Source organism: Miniopterus schreibersii (assembly GCF_964146895.1).
Source record: "Miniopterus schreibersii genome assembly, chromosome: 7".
In the NCBI taxonomy this organism is placed as follows: Eukaryota; Metazoa; Chordata; class Mammalia; order Chiroptera; family Miniopteridae; genus Miniopterus; species Miniopterus schreibersii.
Window position 1 is genome coordinate 50682647 of NC_138108.1, and position 13379 is coordinate 50696025.

Here is a 13379-nt window from a genome sequence, read left to right on the forward strand (position 1 = left end):
GAAAATACCAGATCAGTTATAGCAAGAGTATTCTAAGAAGAACAGAATCTTATAGGGAAAGAAATAATATCAATATGCCATGTGTTTGCATACTTGTGACGTTCCTGGCGCTGCGCCCTGGCTTTATAAGCATTATGCCGTAAATCCTCACGACAAAGCTAGGAAGCAGGAAAAAGTCTCCCCGTTTTACAAATGAGGAACTTGAGGATTAGAAAAAATAAATGACGCACTCAAGTTAAATGCAATGATTTTATTCTACGACCTTGATGTTGATCTCTTCTTGAGCTGTACTCCTGACCACTTTCTCTCTCTGGTATCTTTGGGACTAACAGCGTATATGTTCTTTTGGAGACAGTATAGAGAAGTGGTGGTTGGGAGCATGGGCACGGAGGTCATGCCACTCCTGGGTCCCTAATCCACCTCTGTGAGTAAACTGTGGTTTCTTATCTTCTCTGAACCTTGATTTCTGCATCTGTAAAAGGCAATCACTATCTCACAGACTCTGTATATACAGTGCTTAGCAAGTTCCCAACATATGTCTAGCGAATGATAATTTATACTATTCAACTACAGAAATTCTTGTAGTTTACAATGATCACTCAAACTTTGCTTCTCCTCTTTATGTGCCATATAAATGCATTTATATTGGGCATATAGCCTAAAGTCTCTAATCGGCATCAAAGAATAAAATGTTTGATTCAAAAGAGCAACAAGGGCAAAGTCAACACCCCCAATTTGGAACTTGGTTTCCAATGGTTCTTTCTTTTTCACAGAAATGAGAGGCAAAATCATATTGCTCAGGGTCACTTATGTTTTGAAGCTTGATGGAATCAACTACATAAGGAGAAATTTATATATGTGAAAATACAGATGTATAACTTAAGAGGGGAACAGTTAAATTGGTATTTGGGTCACATATACAAAGAATTTTAGTTACTCTTACTTTACTAATTGTTAACATGTTTAAATAGCTATTTGGTATAATATAATAGCTATTTGGTTTTATATAAATAACCTTACACTTTGTACATAGACTGGCAAACAGACTTCTAGCAAAAAAATAAACAGATGATAAGTGTGGCCCGTCACAATTTACTTGGTAAATAGATTAATCTCACTTTGTATTTACAACATGTATTGAGGTAACATTTTCAGGTAAAAGTCAAATTCACACTTTTCATTTTTATTTGGGAGAGAGTGACAAGAGGAGGAAAGGGGAGCAAGAAGCAGCATTTATTGAGTGCCTACTATATCCCAGGTACCATAGTAAGAACCCTTTGTAGAGATCTCATTGAATTCTACCCACATCCCTCTAAGGAAGGCCTGCTAACCTTATAGATCATAAATGTGAGGTTTTGAGAGATTAGCTAATTACCCAAGCTTTCTTAGCCATTTAGGGTCTGGACTAGAGTAGAGTCACAGGTCTTCTGACCTATCCACACCTCACTATGCTCCTTTTCAAGCCCAAATGTAATAAACCAGGATACAGAAAGAAATCCCAGCCACTTTGGATCAGACACTTAAGAAACCCTTACCTTGTTTTCAAAGTTTAAGCTTTCAAAGTTTAGCCTATGCAAGTGCATAATATAATACAGAATAAAAAGGCAAGCGCACATATTAAAGAGGAAACATCTGTATGTAAAACACGGACTGGGTTTTTACATGATCACAGCTGCTCATGAACAAGAAAGCACCAATAGTCACATGTGGGAAAACCTTGCCTTTTATTTTCTAAATCTCAACTCTGACAAGTGACCTTAATAGTAACTGTTTATAAGAACTGTGTGTATTTCTAAGTGTTTATTAATTTTTAAACTTCTTTATAGAATGTATACATGTAAACATTAAACATGATAGTAACTATCATACTGTCTCAGAAGTTTAATAAAGTGTTGTATTTGAGAATGCTCACTTGTAAACTATGTCTGCAGCACAGTATGACTACATGACATGTCAACGATCTCTTATAAGTATTAAGTTCTGCCAGAGCAGCGTGTGCTAGGCCGAGGATAGCTAGCAGAATGAAGCCTACCTAAGAGGCCACAGGAATTCCACCAGCGTGGTCAGTTTGACAAAGGAAGGTCAAAATGGGAAACCTAGAAATGTTTAATATGTATTTGTATTTTTTAAAGAAACCCATTCATTAAATTTCTTAAGGGTTTTAATTCTTTAGCACCCCCTACACTTTCAGGTAGTGTCCTCATTTTAAAGCAGTCAGTTCTGGGAACAAAGCGCTGATGTTAACAGTATGAATCACCAAGACAGGTTTCCATGCTAAGCTTTGCCTCCCGCTTGCTCATCTAGATGCTACAAATGATTTTTTTTTGTTGTTCTTGTTCTAGATACTTCTGGACATGGTGTAAATATATCTGATATGTATCCAATCCCCAATACCTTAGACTATGGAAACAGAACTTACAAAATAATTAGTGCAAACATGACTTGGTACACAGCGATAAAAACCTGCCTGATGCATGGGGCAGAGCTGGTCAGCGTCGCGGATCAGTTCCACCAGTCCTTCCTCACCGTCATCCTCAGCCGGCTGGGACATGCCCACTGGATCGGACTGTTCACTGCAGATGTAGGTGTCCGCAAATCTCTTGGCCAAGCCTCGCCTCATTAAGTTTCACATCTACTTCCTCAGTAAGGTAGCCACTGAAATTAACACAGAAAAAAAATTCCCAAAAATAATAGTAAATGTAACATTTAGGTAATTGGTTTATATGGTAACTACCAACCAACCTTACGAGCAGCCTATGACCACAAAATAAAGGTGTGTAGCTTTTTAGAATAAACCTTCACTTGCTTAACTCCTGGAAACTGATGCCATTCAAAGGTTCTTTGAAACTTCCTGAGAAATTTTCGGATACTTCCTCATGTACTGGAACACATCCTAAACCCAAGCACTTTCATTTGGGTCATTTGTTACATTTAAGAAATCCCCAAGAAAAACCAATCATGCTTCTTACCTAGAAATTTGGTTATGAGTTCAGTACCCTGACATTTAGCATGTAGGTTATTTTTCTCCTAGGGATGTAGTTTGGAGAATAAGACTTTTTTTTAGTTTTCTTTTTTCTTTAATAAAAATATCACACAATCAAATGAGTGAGGAGTCAATCATTTCTATCCTGACCTCTAGTGCTACTCTCCAGAGTCAATCACTGTTAACAGTTTCTTGTGTGTCATTTAGAAATTTTCTGTATAGGCACATATCTATAAATGTAATGAGAAATATATTGTTTTTTAAATACAAATGAGAGCTTAGTATATATGCTGTCTTTAAACTTGCTCTTTTATTTAATATACCCTGTACAGCTTTCAATGCCAGCACATAAAAGTCTAACACATGTAAGAATATACCTCAATTTATTAAACAATTCTCCTAAGAATGGATATTTGGGTTTTTCCCAGTTTTCACAATTACTAACAACACACAACAAATATCCTTGTGCAAGTAGGAGTGAAGTTACACTTTAAATTTTAACATGTAGTGCCATATTGCCCTCCAAAAGCTTGCACCAGTTCACATGCCAACAACAGTGAATGATAACATATAGTTTTTTCACATCTTTGCCAACACTAGATGTCAAAATTTTAATCCTTGCCAGTGGGATAGGTGAAAGGCTGGTATTTCATTGTTGTTTATTGTATTTTCGTGTTACCGAATGTTTTAACTTATGTAGTCAATTTTTATTTTATGGCTTCTGGATTTTCTATCAGACTTGGAAAGATTTTTCTCCACACTAAGAGTATAAAATATTTAGTCAATTTTTCTTTAGCACTCTTATGTGTTCAATTTTATGTTTGAATCTTTGATCAATCTGAAATTTATTTTGGTGTAAAGAACAAGGTATTGATCCAACTTCACTCTGATCTCTTGCTGGCAAATTATGGCGGCAGGGAGCCAAGGATTCCCCAAAACTGAAAAAGATACCTCTTGTGACATGTTCCTTTTGGTCAGGCTCTATTCACAAGCTGTCCTAAACCCCCTGAAATAGAAATCTAAGATGTGGAAATATAAATCTATGTGGGGAGTGGGGGGTGGTCAGACAGCATTGGGTGATGCCACCAGTGGTCTTGGCAAGGAAATGACGGCTCAATTTGCCTCCACAGAATGGTCTCAACTTTGACTGGTCAGATGGCACCAAATCCTCCTTCACTTTTTGGAAAGATGATGAGTCGCCCTTGCTGGGTGACTGTGTTTTTGCTGACACCAATGGGCGCTGGAGTAGCACAGCCTGCGAGACATTTCTTCAAGGAGCCATTTGTCGTGTACCTACCGGTAGGTTCAATTCTATTCAACTCAAAAATTATGTGCCCTGCACCTACTGTATTCAAGGCACTGTGCTAAGCAGGAGCTATGGGGAAGAGCAGTGAGGAGCATCTGCCCTCAAGAAGCTTCTGGTCTGCTAGGTGATGTACAGACAACTAACTATTATACAAGGCAGGGCTGCCAAACAATATGAGAGGTAGCAAGAGTAGTGGAGGTTAGCAAGAACAAGAACACATCATATCCACTTGGAGAAATGTAGGAAGACTTCTTGGAGGACTTGACTGTAGAGATTGTCCTTGGAGAATGGGTGGGATGTAAGAGGGGCGATGGTGGGACCTGGAGAGGCATTCTGAGCAGAAAAGGTTGGGCGAACACATGGGAGGAAGAAAGGACTGGGCATGTATAAGGCTAATCTGGTGTTGAGATTTTCCTGCATCGGAGGTTATGGCTAAGGGAGAGGTGGGAAATCAGGTTAGAAATGTGAGTTAGGGGCGTGGACGACCTTAAATGCCAGACTGGGGGTTTGTTGTTTAAGTCAAGGACGAGTAAGATTCCAGTCATAATAACAATAATGGTAATAACATTTATACCTACATCACATATATATTCAAATGTTAAAATTATAATAACATCTCATTACAAGTAAAGTTCACCTGGTTAGGCCATGTGAACTTTATTTTAAAGGTGAAATAAATTCAGAGCATTAAATAGCTTCTTGAAGATCTCATAGATGTCCATCAACAGCCCCAGGGATAGAAGCCAACTTTCCTTGCTTTCTGATGTGATGTTTAGCCTGTTCCCTGATTGCTGTGGTGTACATAGAGTTCCTTAACACTAGTTGGTCTCTTTTAGAATCTCCCATTTAAATAAAGTGCATTTAATTTTTACATTCTGGATACTTAAGTCAAATAGCATGTACATTATGCAGCTTCAGATCAAAATAATTTGGGATAAAAATATAAGCGATAGCCATATACTTTGGAAAAGCCAGTTCTGCTCCTAAGATACCATAAAAGTTAGCCTTCCTTTTCAACACCACTGCGTTTATTGGGTGCTTAGGAAGCATCAGATACTAGCTCACTTAAACTTCTCAAGTTGTAAGAAAGATGTTGTTAGCTCTCTTTTGTAGGTAAAGAAACCAAAGTGTGGGGAGGTGTGTGGCCCATAGCCACACACCTAGGATCTTAGCATGGATGTGTCTGGTTCTCATGCTTGCCCTCTGAAGCAAAGTCTACCCCAAATCTCCCTGTTATTTTATGTTATTATATATGTTATTGAATGCATTATTTTCTCTAATAGGTTGATTAGCAGGTAAGGGTTTGCTAAATCTGTAATATTCAGCACTGCATGTAACACATGCTGTACATTTGGAATTGTCTTTTGCCAGCTTCGTTCAGCCGCCAGTATTTCTAAGAATCAGATCCCTCAATATGATACTGACTATAAATATGAAAGTCAGCCACCTCACCCAAGCAGCACCACACTAAGCCTCTGACGCTATGCATTAATATGCCCTGTTATGTGTAGGTAAAGATTATTTCTGCCAGAAATGCTATAAACCAGTCCTAGTTTTGTAATCATTTATATTAAACCCACTTTTCAGAGTATTACCGTGAAAATCTTGTTACACATATTTATCTTGGTCTTTCACAGAATGTAATGCAATGTTTATCTCAACTCAGTCACCACACTGAAATCATAACTGATTTTTGTTTGTAGAAACAAAACCATTTGGACACCAAGAGCTTTGCTCTGAAACATCTATTCCCTGGATAAAATTCAAAAATAATTGCTACAGTTTTTCTACAGTCCTAGACAGTAAAAGTTTTGAGGCTGCTCATGAATTTTGCAAAAAGGAAGGTAATTCTTTTGTGATGGTAAAATGCTTTCAATGTTCTCCTTTTTAAAAAAATTTATTTTTATTGTTGAGAGTACTACAGATGTCCCGCATTTTCCTCGCATTGTCCCCCTCCACCCAGCTCCCACTGTACCCCAGGCCTTTACCGCACCATTGTCTGTATCCATGGGCTATGTCAATGTGTTTCTTCTTGATATTTTTTTAGTAAACGATCTAATTTTTTGTCTGATTATTTAGTGATTTTTAGCAGCAATTTTAAAAAGTGAAAAAATAAATACTATTGAATTTGCTTATTTGGGGGATGGTTAATACATGAAACTAAATGTCCATTATAAAACTTTAAAATGTAAGGTGATGTCTCAGAATACTGTGCTTTCCCCCCAAAATGTTCTTTTTGAATGCATCTGAATTATAAACTTTTTATGTTCCCTAAAATTAATATTCTGTGCTTTCACTTCTGTAGTACAAGCTTGTATCTCTTAATAAATGTGGTTTTACTTTAACATTCTTAATCAAAAATCGCTTACACACAACAGAAATTTTTTACTTTTCAAAGCCTGAACTTTACAAATTATGGTCTGGGAGACATTTTTTAAATTGTATTTACATGTGAACACAAATACTTGTTCATTTGCTGTTTGTCTCTTTTATAGGATCTAATCTTTTAACAATCAAGGACCAGGCTGAAAATGCCTTTCTCCTGGAAGAGCTCTTTGTGTTTGCTTCTTCTGTCCCGATGGTTTGGCTGAATGCTCAGTTTGACGGTGACGGTAAGTGATTTGAGCAGAAAAGAGGAGAGGGCGTAAGTAAATACACTGTGGCCCAGGTTATGAAAATGGCCTGTACAAACCAGAGGACTCTCTTTGGATCCATTTGCTGTGAAAAATAGCGTGAGCCTTAAAGCTATTTCTTCCAAAGACAACATTGCCAACCTGTTTCTCTATACCCTCTTTTCATGTGAAATAACCCCAGCATACCCCAAAGGAAAACAAACAAACAAGTTTACCGACGTGAAGAAGCTTGACTGGAACTTTATGTTCACTGACTCCGTCACAGACACCAAAACCATATGCACCTGAAAAAAACCCAGGTCTCTAAATGTTAAAAAAAAAGTGCAATAGAGTTATGGGCATGTTGCAGTGATGAATTATGCTATTAGAATTATTTGCTACTCGTAACAACCAGACTTTGTATTCAAACGAGAGCATGGTATTTTTTCCCTTATTTGTTTATTTTTTAAAATATTTTTATTGATTTCTAGAGAGAGAAGAAGGGAGAGGGGGAGAGAGAAACATCGACAGGCTGACTCCTGCACTCCCTCCACCAGGAATTGAACCAGCAAGCTTCTGGTCGCACGGGACAGTGCCCAACCAGCTGAGCTATACTGGCCAGGGCTCTTTCCTTTACTTAAATGATGGTTATAAAAATGCTTGTGAAGAAAATTCTTTGAATTGGCATGGGCAGCTTGTTACCGTGGTGTGCTGAAATAGCCGGAGGGTCTGACCTGGCAAGGAGGAGTATTTCAAACACTGATATTGTTTAGAATTTCTAGCACACGGTGATAAAAAGCCGACTGACTTTTAGTTTTGAAATCCTTTTCAGACAGTGCGCCCCGTTATTGCCTACACGTGGAGGGACTCTCAGATGGTCCCCAGCCCCTGCTACACCACTGACTTGTTAGTTAAAGAAATTCACTGTAAATTCTTTTAGAAAGTGAGCTATTTTGTAATGATATAGATGTTAAGATTTCAAAGGATTTTTCTCTGTGTTGATTAGTTTATTAAATGATTTCTTTAAGTTGCTTATAATGATAAAAACTATTTCAAAATTCAAACTTACATTAACAAACATGATACCCTCAGTGAACTAAAATGAGACTAAATTAAAATAGAGTTGTTCACAAGGCAACTTTACCAATACCTACCTTTTGAAGTCGAGTTCTTTGTAACTGTACTTACTGAGGCAAAATCATCAGATAAGAGTCTCATTAAATTTAGGGGCTGCTTTTTATAGTTCACTCCAATCTTAGTATGTCTGATAACCATACACATAATCTGTAAGTCAGCAATTTTTCCACAGATAAAACCATGAAGTGGTTTGATGGGACTCCCACAGACCTGTCAAACTGGGGCATTCGGAAGCCAGAGACGGACCCCCCCGGATCCCATCTGTGTGTTGCCCTGAAGATCCCCGAAGGAGTCTGGCAGCTATCCCCGTGTCAAGAAAAAAAAGGGTTTATATGTAAAATGGAAGCAGGTGGGTCAAGTCATAGGGTGATTCTTCATTCTGATTCCACCCTGACTAATGTTAACCCACCTCTTTAGTGTTGAAAGCCTTTAAAATCCAAGTATTCTGATAGATTCTAACATTATCATCTTGTTCTACATCAGATAAGTCATAGACCGTTTCAGCTCCTCCTTTTTTCTGCTATGAGGAAAAAATCATTATAAATCAACTCAAAGACTATGACTGTCTTGTGTCACCCCAGCTGTTAATCTCATGGGTAAAAAAGCAGTTTACTTCAAGCAAATAGAGCTAGAAATGTAAACCAACAGCTCTCATTCTGACAACTGCTACCCAGAATTTTAAGGTTCATCTTTGAGCCCAAGAAATATAACCAAGGCTTTAGGTATCCTCGTGGATAAGTAGATGTGATTCTCTGTCACCAACTATAACATTATAAAAGTCGTATTTTAACTTTATCTTGAACTACATAGTCTGTAGTGATAAAAAGATAATCTTAGAAATCTAAGCCAGAAAGCTCTAGTCTGCTGCAAACAGTAGCAGAGATTTCTAAGATAGGGCATTAATAAGGATCATATACAGTGGGAAGGGGTTTATAATAATCACAACAGTTTCCAGGCGCCAGTAATACAAGGACGGAGGGCTGTTGTGGCCTGGGTGGCTGGAGAAGACGTCACAGAGATGAGAAGAGATGAAATCACAGAGAAGAGAAGAGAGGAGGGGAGGGTATTGGACAAATGACCAAAGGCAGCAACTGGGAATGAGCTCAGACTGGAGCGGAGGGCTCACATTAGGTGGTGATGGGAATAAGTGGACAGTAATGTAGGATCTACGGGGAGCTGAGCTTCGTGGTAAAGGAGACAGGGACCCCCTGTGTGCTCCGTGGACACCTGCATTCATCCGGGTGTAAAGAGAGGCAGTTGTAATTTGAGCAATGGGACTAGGAACAAAAAGGGAGGTGACGTGGGAAAAAGCATCATCAGGCCCTGGAGACTGGCTGTATCCTGGGAATGAAGAGGAAAACACTCTTTCTTTTAACAGCCTTTCTTAGTGTATCTTCACACACACACTAATACATGTTTTCAACTGTATTGTGCAAAATTATACAATACTATTTTTAACTTGCAAAAACAAGGTGTGTGTTTTAAACATGTGATTTTGCTCTTGGTAACAATGTTGACCTTTCTTTTAAATCCACAAGAGTGAATGGGCATAAGTAGTGTACCAAGCACTTCCTCTACTCACAAGTCCTTTACTAATCTTTTTCTGGATCACTCTCTACATCTTCTCTAGATCTCAAAAGTAACAGAGTTCAAATTTTGAGATAAAGTCTACTTGAAAGAGATACATTTTCACAGTAGAAAACCCTCAAACAGGAACCCTTTAACTTTTTGAATGGAGGAGCTATTATTCATTTCTCAAGGTGCCTGAATCACAAATACGACAATATGTTGATTTTTAAGTCCTTGCATAAAGGCAGGGAGGTTATCATTGCTGGACAAACTCCATAGCAGGTCCCAGCAAAACTGAGCTCCCTGCCTGCAAGGACTATATTTTACTCACATTTTTATTGCAGCACAGTGCTGAGACTAGGTGGGAATTCCTTGACTTAAAAAAGGAAGTGTATGTGTGTATAAGCACTAATAATAATGATTGCTGTAAATCAGGGGTCAGCAGACATTTCCTGTAAAGGGCCAGATATAACTATTTTTGGCTCTGGGGGCTATACGGCCTCTGTCCTGGTGCTATTGTAGCATGAAAGCAGCCATGCCCAATGCAGAAACCACAGTGTGGCCGAGTCCCAGTGAAACATTATTTGTAAAAACAGAAGCCCAGCTTTAGTCCATGGGCCATAGTTTGCTGAGTCCTGCTCTAAGTAATGATATCACTTTGCTGAATTAAAAGAAAAACACCCTCTCATTTTTTTTTTTTTTGTACTTGATTTTAGATATTCACATGATAAAGGAACATCTAGGAAAAGGTATGTTTGGAGCAGCAGAGGACATTTTTATTTTTTTTAGAGATAACAGACTAGAAAGCAACTATGCGACGGTGTCTATCGTACTGCCTTGTCAATAAAGTTTTCCTCTTTTTCATCTCCTTTCAGGACCAAGTCACAGCATTGTGCCACTTGCAGTGGCGCTGACCCTGGTCACAGCTCTGGCCATTGCCACACTTTCCTGCTGCGTATACAAGCACAGCAGCGGGGCCTTCCGGAGGCTGGTGGGGTTTCGGAATCCTTACTATCCTACAACCAACTTCAGTGCAGTACATTTGGAGGAAAACATTCTCATTTCTGATTTTGAGAAGAATGACCAATAGTAATAGTCAGAATGGCGCAGCCACGAGGAGAGCAAAGACTTCAAGGGGCGCCTCCCCTGTATCACCTTTACAGACCAGGTTCCATTGTAATGGGAATTGCGTCACTATTTTAACTTAAAGTGATCACTGGTTTTGAATTATAACCAAATTAGATGGGTGTTGGTTTGTTCATTTCCCCAACTGTGATCTAGTCTTAAAAGGGGGAGATGACACAGTGGTTATTATTCTGAAAACAAGAGCTATTAAAAGAAACTCCCTATTGAAAACTCTCTAATCAATGTGAACAATAGTTTTTGCATTACTATGTTTCTGCCAAAATTTGGGGGGATTTTAAAACTAAACTATTTAGACATTTATCGACTCTCATTCCATGAAAAGAGAGGAAGTAACACAAAATTTAAAACCCTACACCTCTATATGATAGGAAAGGAAAAGTCTTCTGAAAGGTTTCTTGTTTGTTTCAAATGCAATCTTTTTAAACTCAGTTTTAATAGCAGAGTTTGGAAAATACTGATTTCTAAGCTTAAAAGTCACAGGTTCTGGGCTCTAAACTGATGTTTAAGGTGACTCATATTTATTAGTTCTGGCTTCCCAAACTAAAGGGGAAGAAAAGTTACTTTTCTTTAAATAGTAAAATCTTGGTTAGCAGCATCGTCTCATAAGCAACCACACAACGTGGCCCAAAACCTTCAATTATTAAATGATGACTAAGTTCGATAGTTAAAAATATCTTAGAGATATGCTTAAAGCAATTTATTGAGCTCTTAATACTGTTAAAACCCATGAGTTTTATTAAAAACTAAAGATAAAAAAATAACATATAACACTCCTAACCACCAAAAAATATAGAATGTAACTTGAATTTAAAGGGGGAAAACTGAAGATCTGAATTACAGTCCCATTGGAAGCAGCCTCGAGAATATGTTGAGACGCACTAAATGAATTACTCCCCAGTAGTACTCGAGATACCTTTGCTACACAAATCAGCTTGTTTGGGATGTTCTGTTTAGTGAACTGCAGTTCTGGGAAACAATCTCCATTTGTGTTGGACTAGTATATGCAGTTGGTAAATAATCATGAAAAGCACGATCCTGTGCATAAATTTAAAATCACTGATTTTATCTTCATTAATTTCTTATAGAGAAAAATGACTCCATCATCAATATTTAAAGGTTTGCTCATTACATAAATGTTTATTGAGTTCCTACTGAGAACGAAGTGCCATTCCAGAAACTGGAGGCACTGGGGTGAGCAAGTCAGTGAGACCTTTGTTGTCATGGCCCCTCTTTTCTAATGAAGGAAAACTGACAGTAAACCAGTAGAGAAATGTAGGAACAGAAAATGTCAGGTGGTTATGAAAATTAAGTAAGGTCCTGTGAGAGAGAAAATCTGGGGAGGTCTCAGGGCCTCTGTAGAGTGCGCGTTTCAGTTATTACAAACAACTGCCTCAAAACTGGTGGCCTCTGGTCACAAGGTGGATTCTGGGAGAAGGTATGAATGCATTTCTTGGTGGAAAACCATCATTATTAGAAATACAATGTGAGAGCATGCCCTAGAATGAAGTCCCCATGGCTTGAAACAGTTAATACAGCTGTCCAAAGCAGCTCTCTGCCACTGTGTGTGTGTGGTTTACTGGAACAATCAGCTTCCATAATTGTTTTTAAGTTTGGGGGCTTTATTTTTAAAAGATATTATATTATGTGACAATTGTATATTTATGAATCAAAAGGATGATTGGCTTGAAGTAACCAGATGGTATAAAGGTCCAATTTAACAATGTGTCAAGTGAAATTAAAATTCTTTTCTTTTCAGTGACTTGGTAAAAAAACAAAACAACAACAACAAAATCCGCTAATCAATTATCCTTCTAGCCAAGGTATGTTGAAGTGGAATAGTCATTTTCATAACAATTTGACCAAGTATGTCATTTGTAATGTGGTTCTGCAGAAAGAAACTGTGCTGCTTGTCAGTGCTCTGTACTTCGACGTTTAGAATTGAGCCACATCCCCAGAGACTCTGTCCCCATGGACAGATCATGCAGTTCCTCACATTACTGAAAGCTCAGAAAGTACTGAAATACTCTGTTTTACTCATATGTGCACTTTAAAAAATATTTTTCCATATCTATTTTTAATCTGAACTTGATTTTATAGCTACAGCATGAAAAAATATATCAGAGTCACAAACTCATTCATGCATAATTAATGTGCCCCCCTCCAAAAAAAATCATGACTCTGAGTCATGGAAAATCTTGGATTTTTCTCGTTAAACCCAATGGCTCTTCCAACTCCAACAGTATTCTTGCAGTTTAAGTGTTTTTTCTATTGAACGGTCCACTCCCTATCAAGCGTGGATTAGATGGTCTCTTCTGGATAAACGTTCAGTCTTTTGGAGTTTCCTTTCCCTCCTCAAAACGATGGTTGGATATATGAGAACTTGTTGCGCCCTTGTGATACTGAGGGGAGAAGGAGATAACTGACTGTGGGTATGTGTTACCTGGTGTCCATTGAAGGTAGTTGTCTGGCCCTACTCCTGGAAATTCTGCTGGTATCTGCTATGAAGTCTGTAGGTGGTGCAACCTGGAGTCTGTTCTCTTTGATTTGGCCCCATCCTTGCTCTCCCTGCACCACCTAATCCCCAGAGAATTGGCTGTGAGTTCCATTCAATTCCCTGCCTGGCCAC

At 38.3% G+C, this 13379-nt stretch overlaps 1 protein-coding gene across 2 annotated transcripts in view; it reads left to right on the forward strand.

Annotated features, from left to right (window-relative positions):
* PLA2R1 (phospholipase A2 receptor 1) overlaps nt 1–10963 on the forward strand; it is a 94121-nt gene extending 83158 nt beyond the window's left edge. Inside the window, exons 24-30 of one of the 2 annotated variants that reach the window (XM_081141811.1) lie at nt 2343–2581; nt 4114–4282; nt 5993–6133; nt 6785–6901; nt 8211–8387; nt 10324–10356; nt 10483–10963. In XM_081141811.1, coding sequence (XP_080997937.1) covers nt 2343–2581; nt 4114–4282; nt 5993–6133; nt 6785–6901; nt 8211–8387; nt 10324–10356; nt 10483–10697 — 1091 coding nt within the window. In that variant the 3' untranslated portion in view covers nt 10698–10963. The remainder of the gene's footprint in view (nt 1–2342; nt 2582–4113; nt 4283–5992; nt 6134–6784; nt 6902–8210; nt 8388–10323; nt 10357–10482) is intronic. The other variant, XM_081141812.1, reaches the window with a different exon arrangement.
* Nucleotides 10964–13379: the final 2416 nt, after the last annotated feature.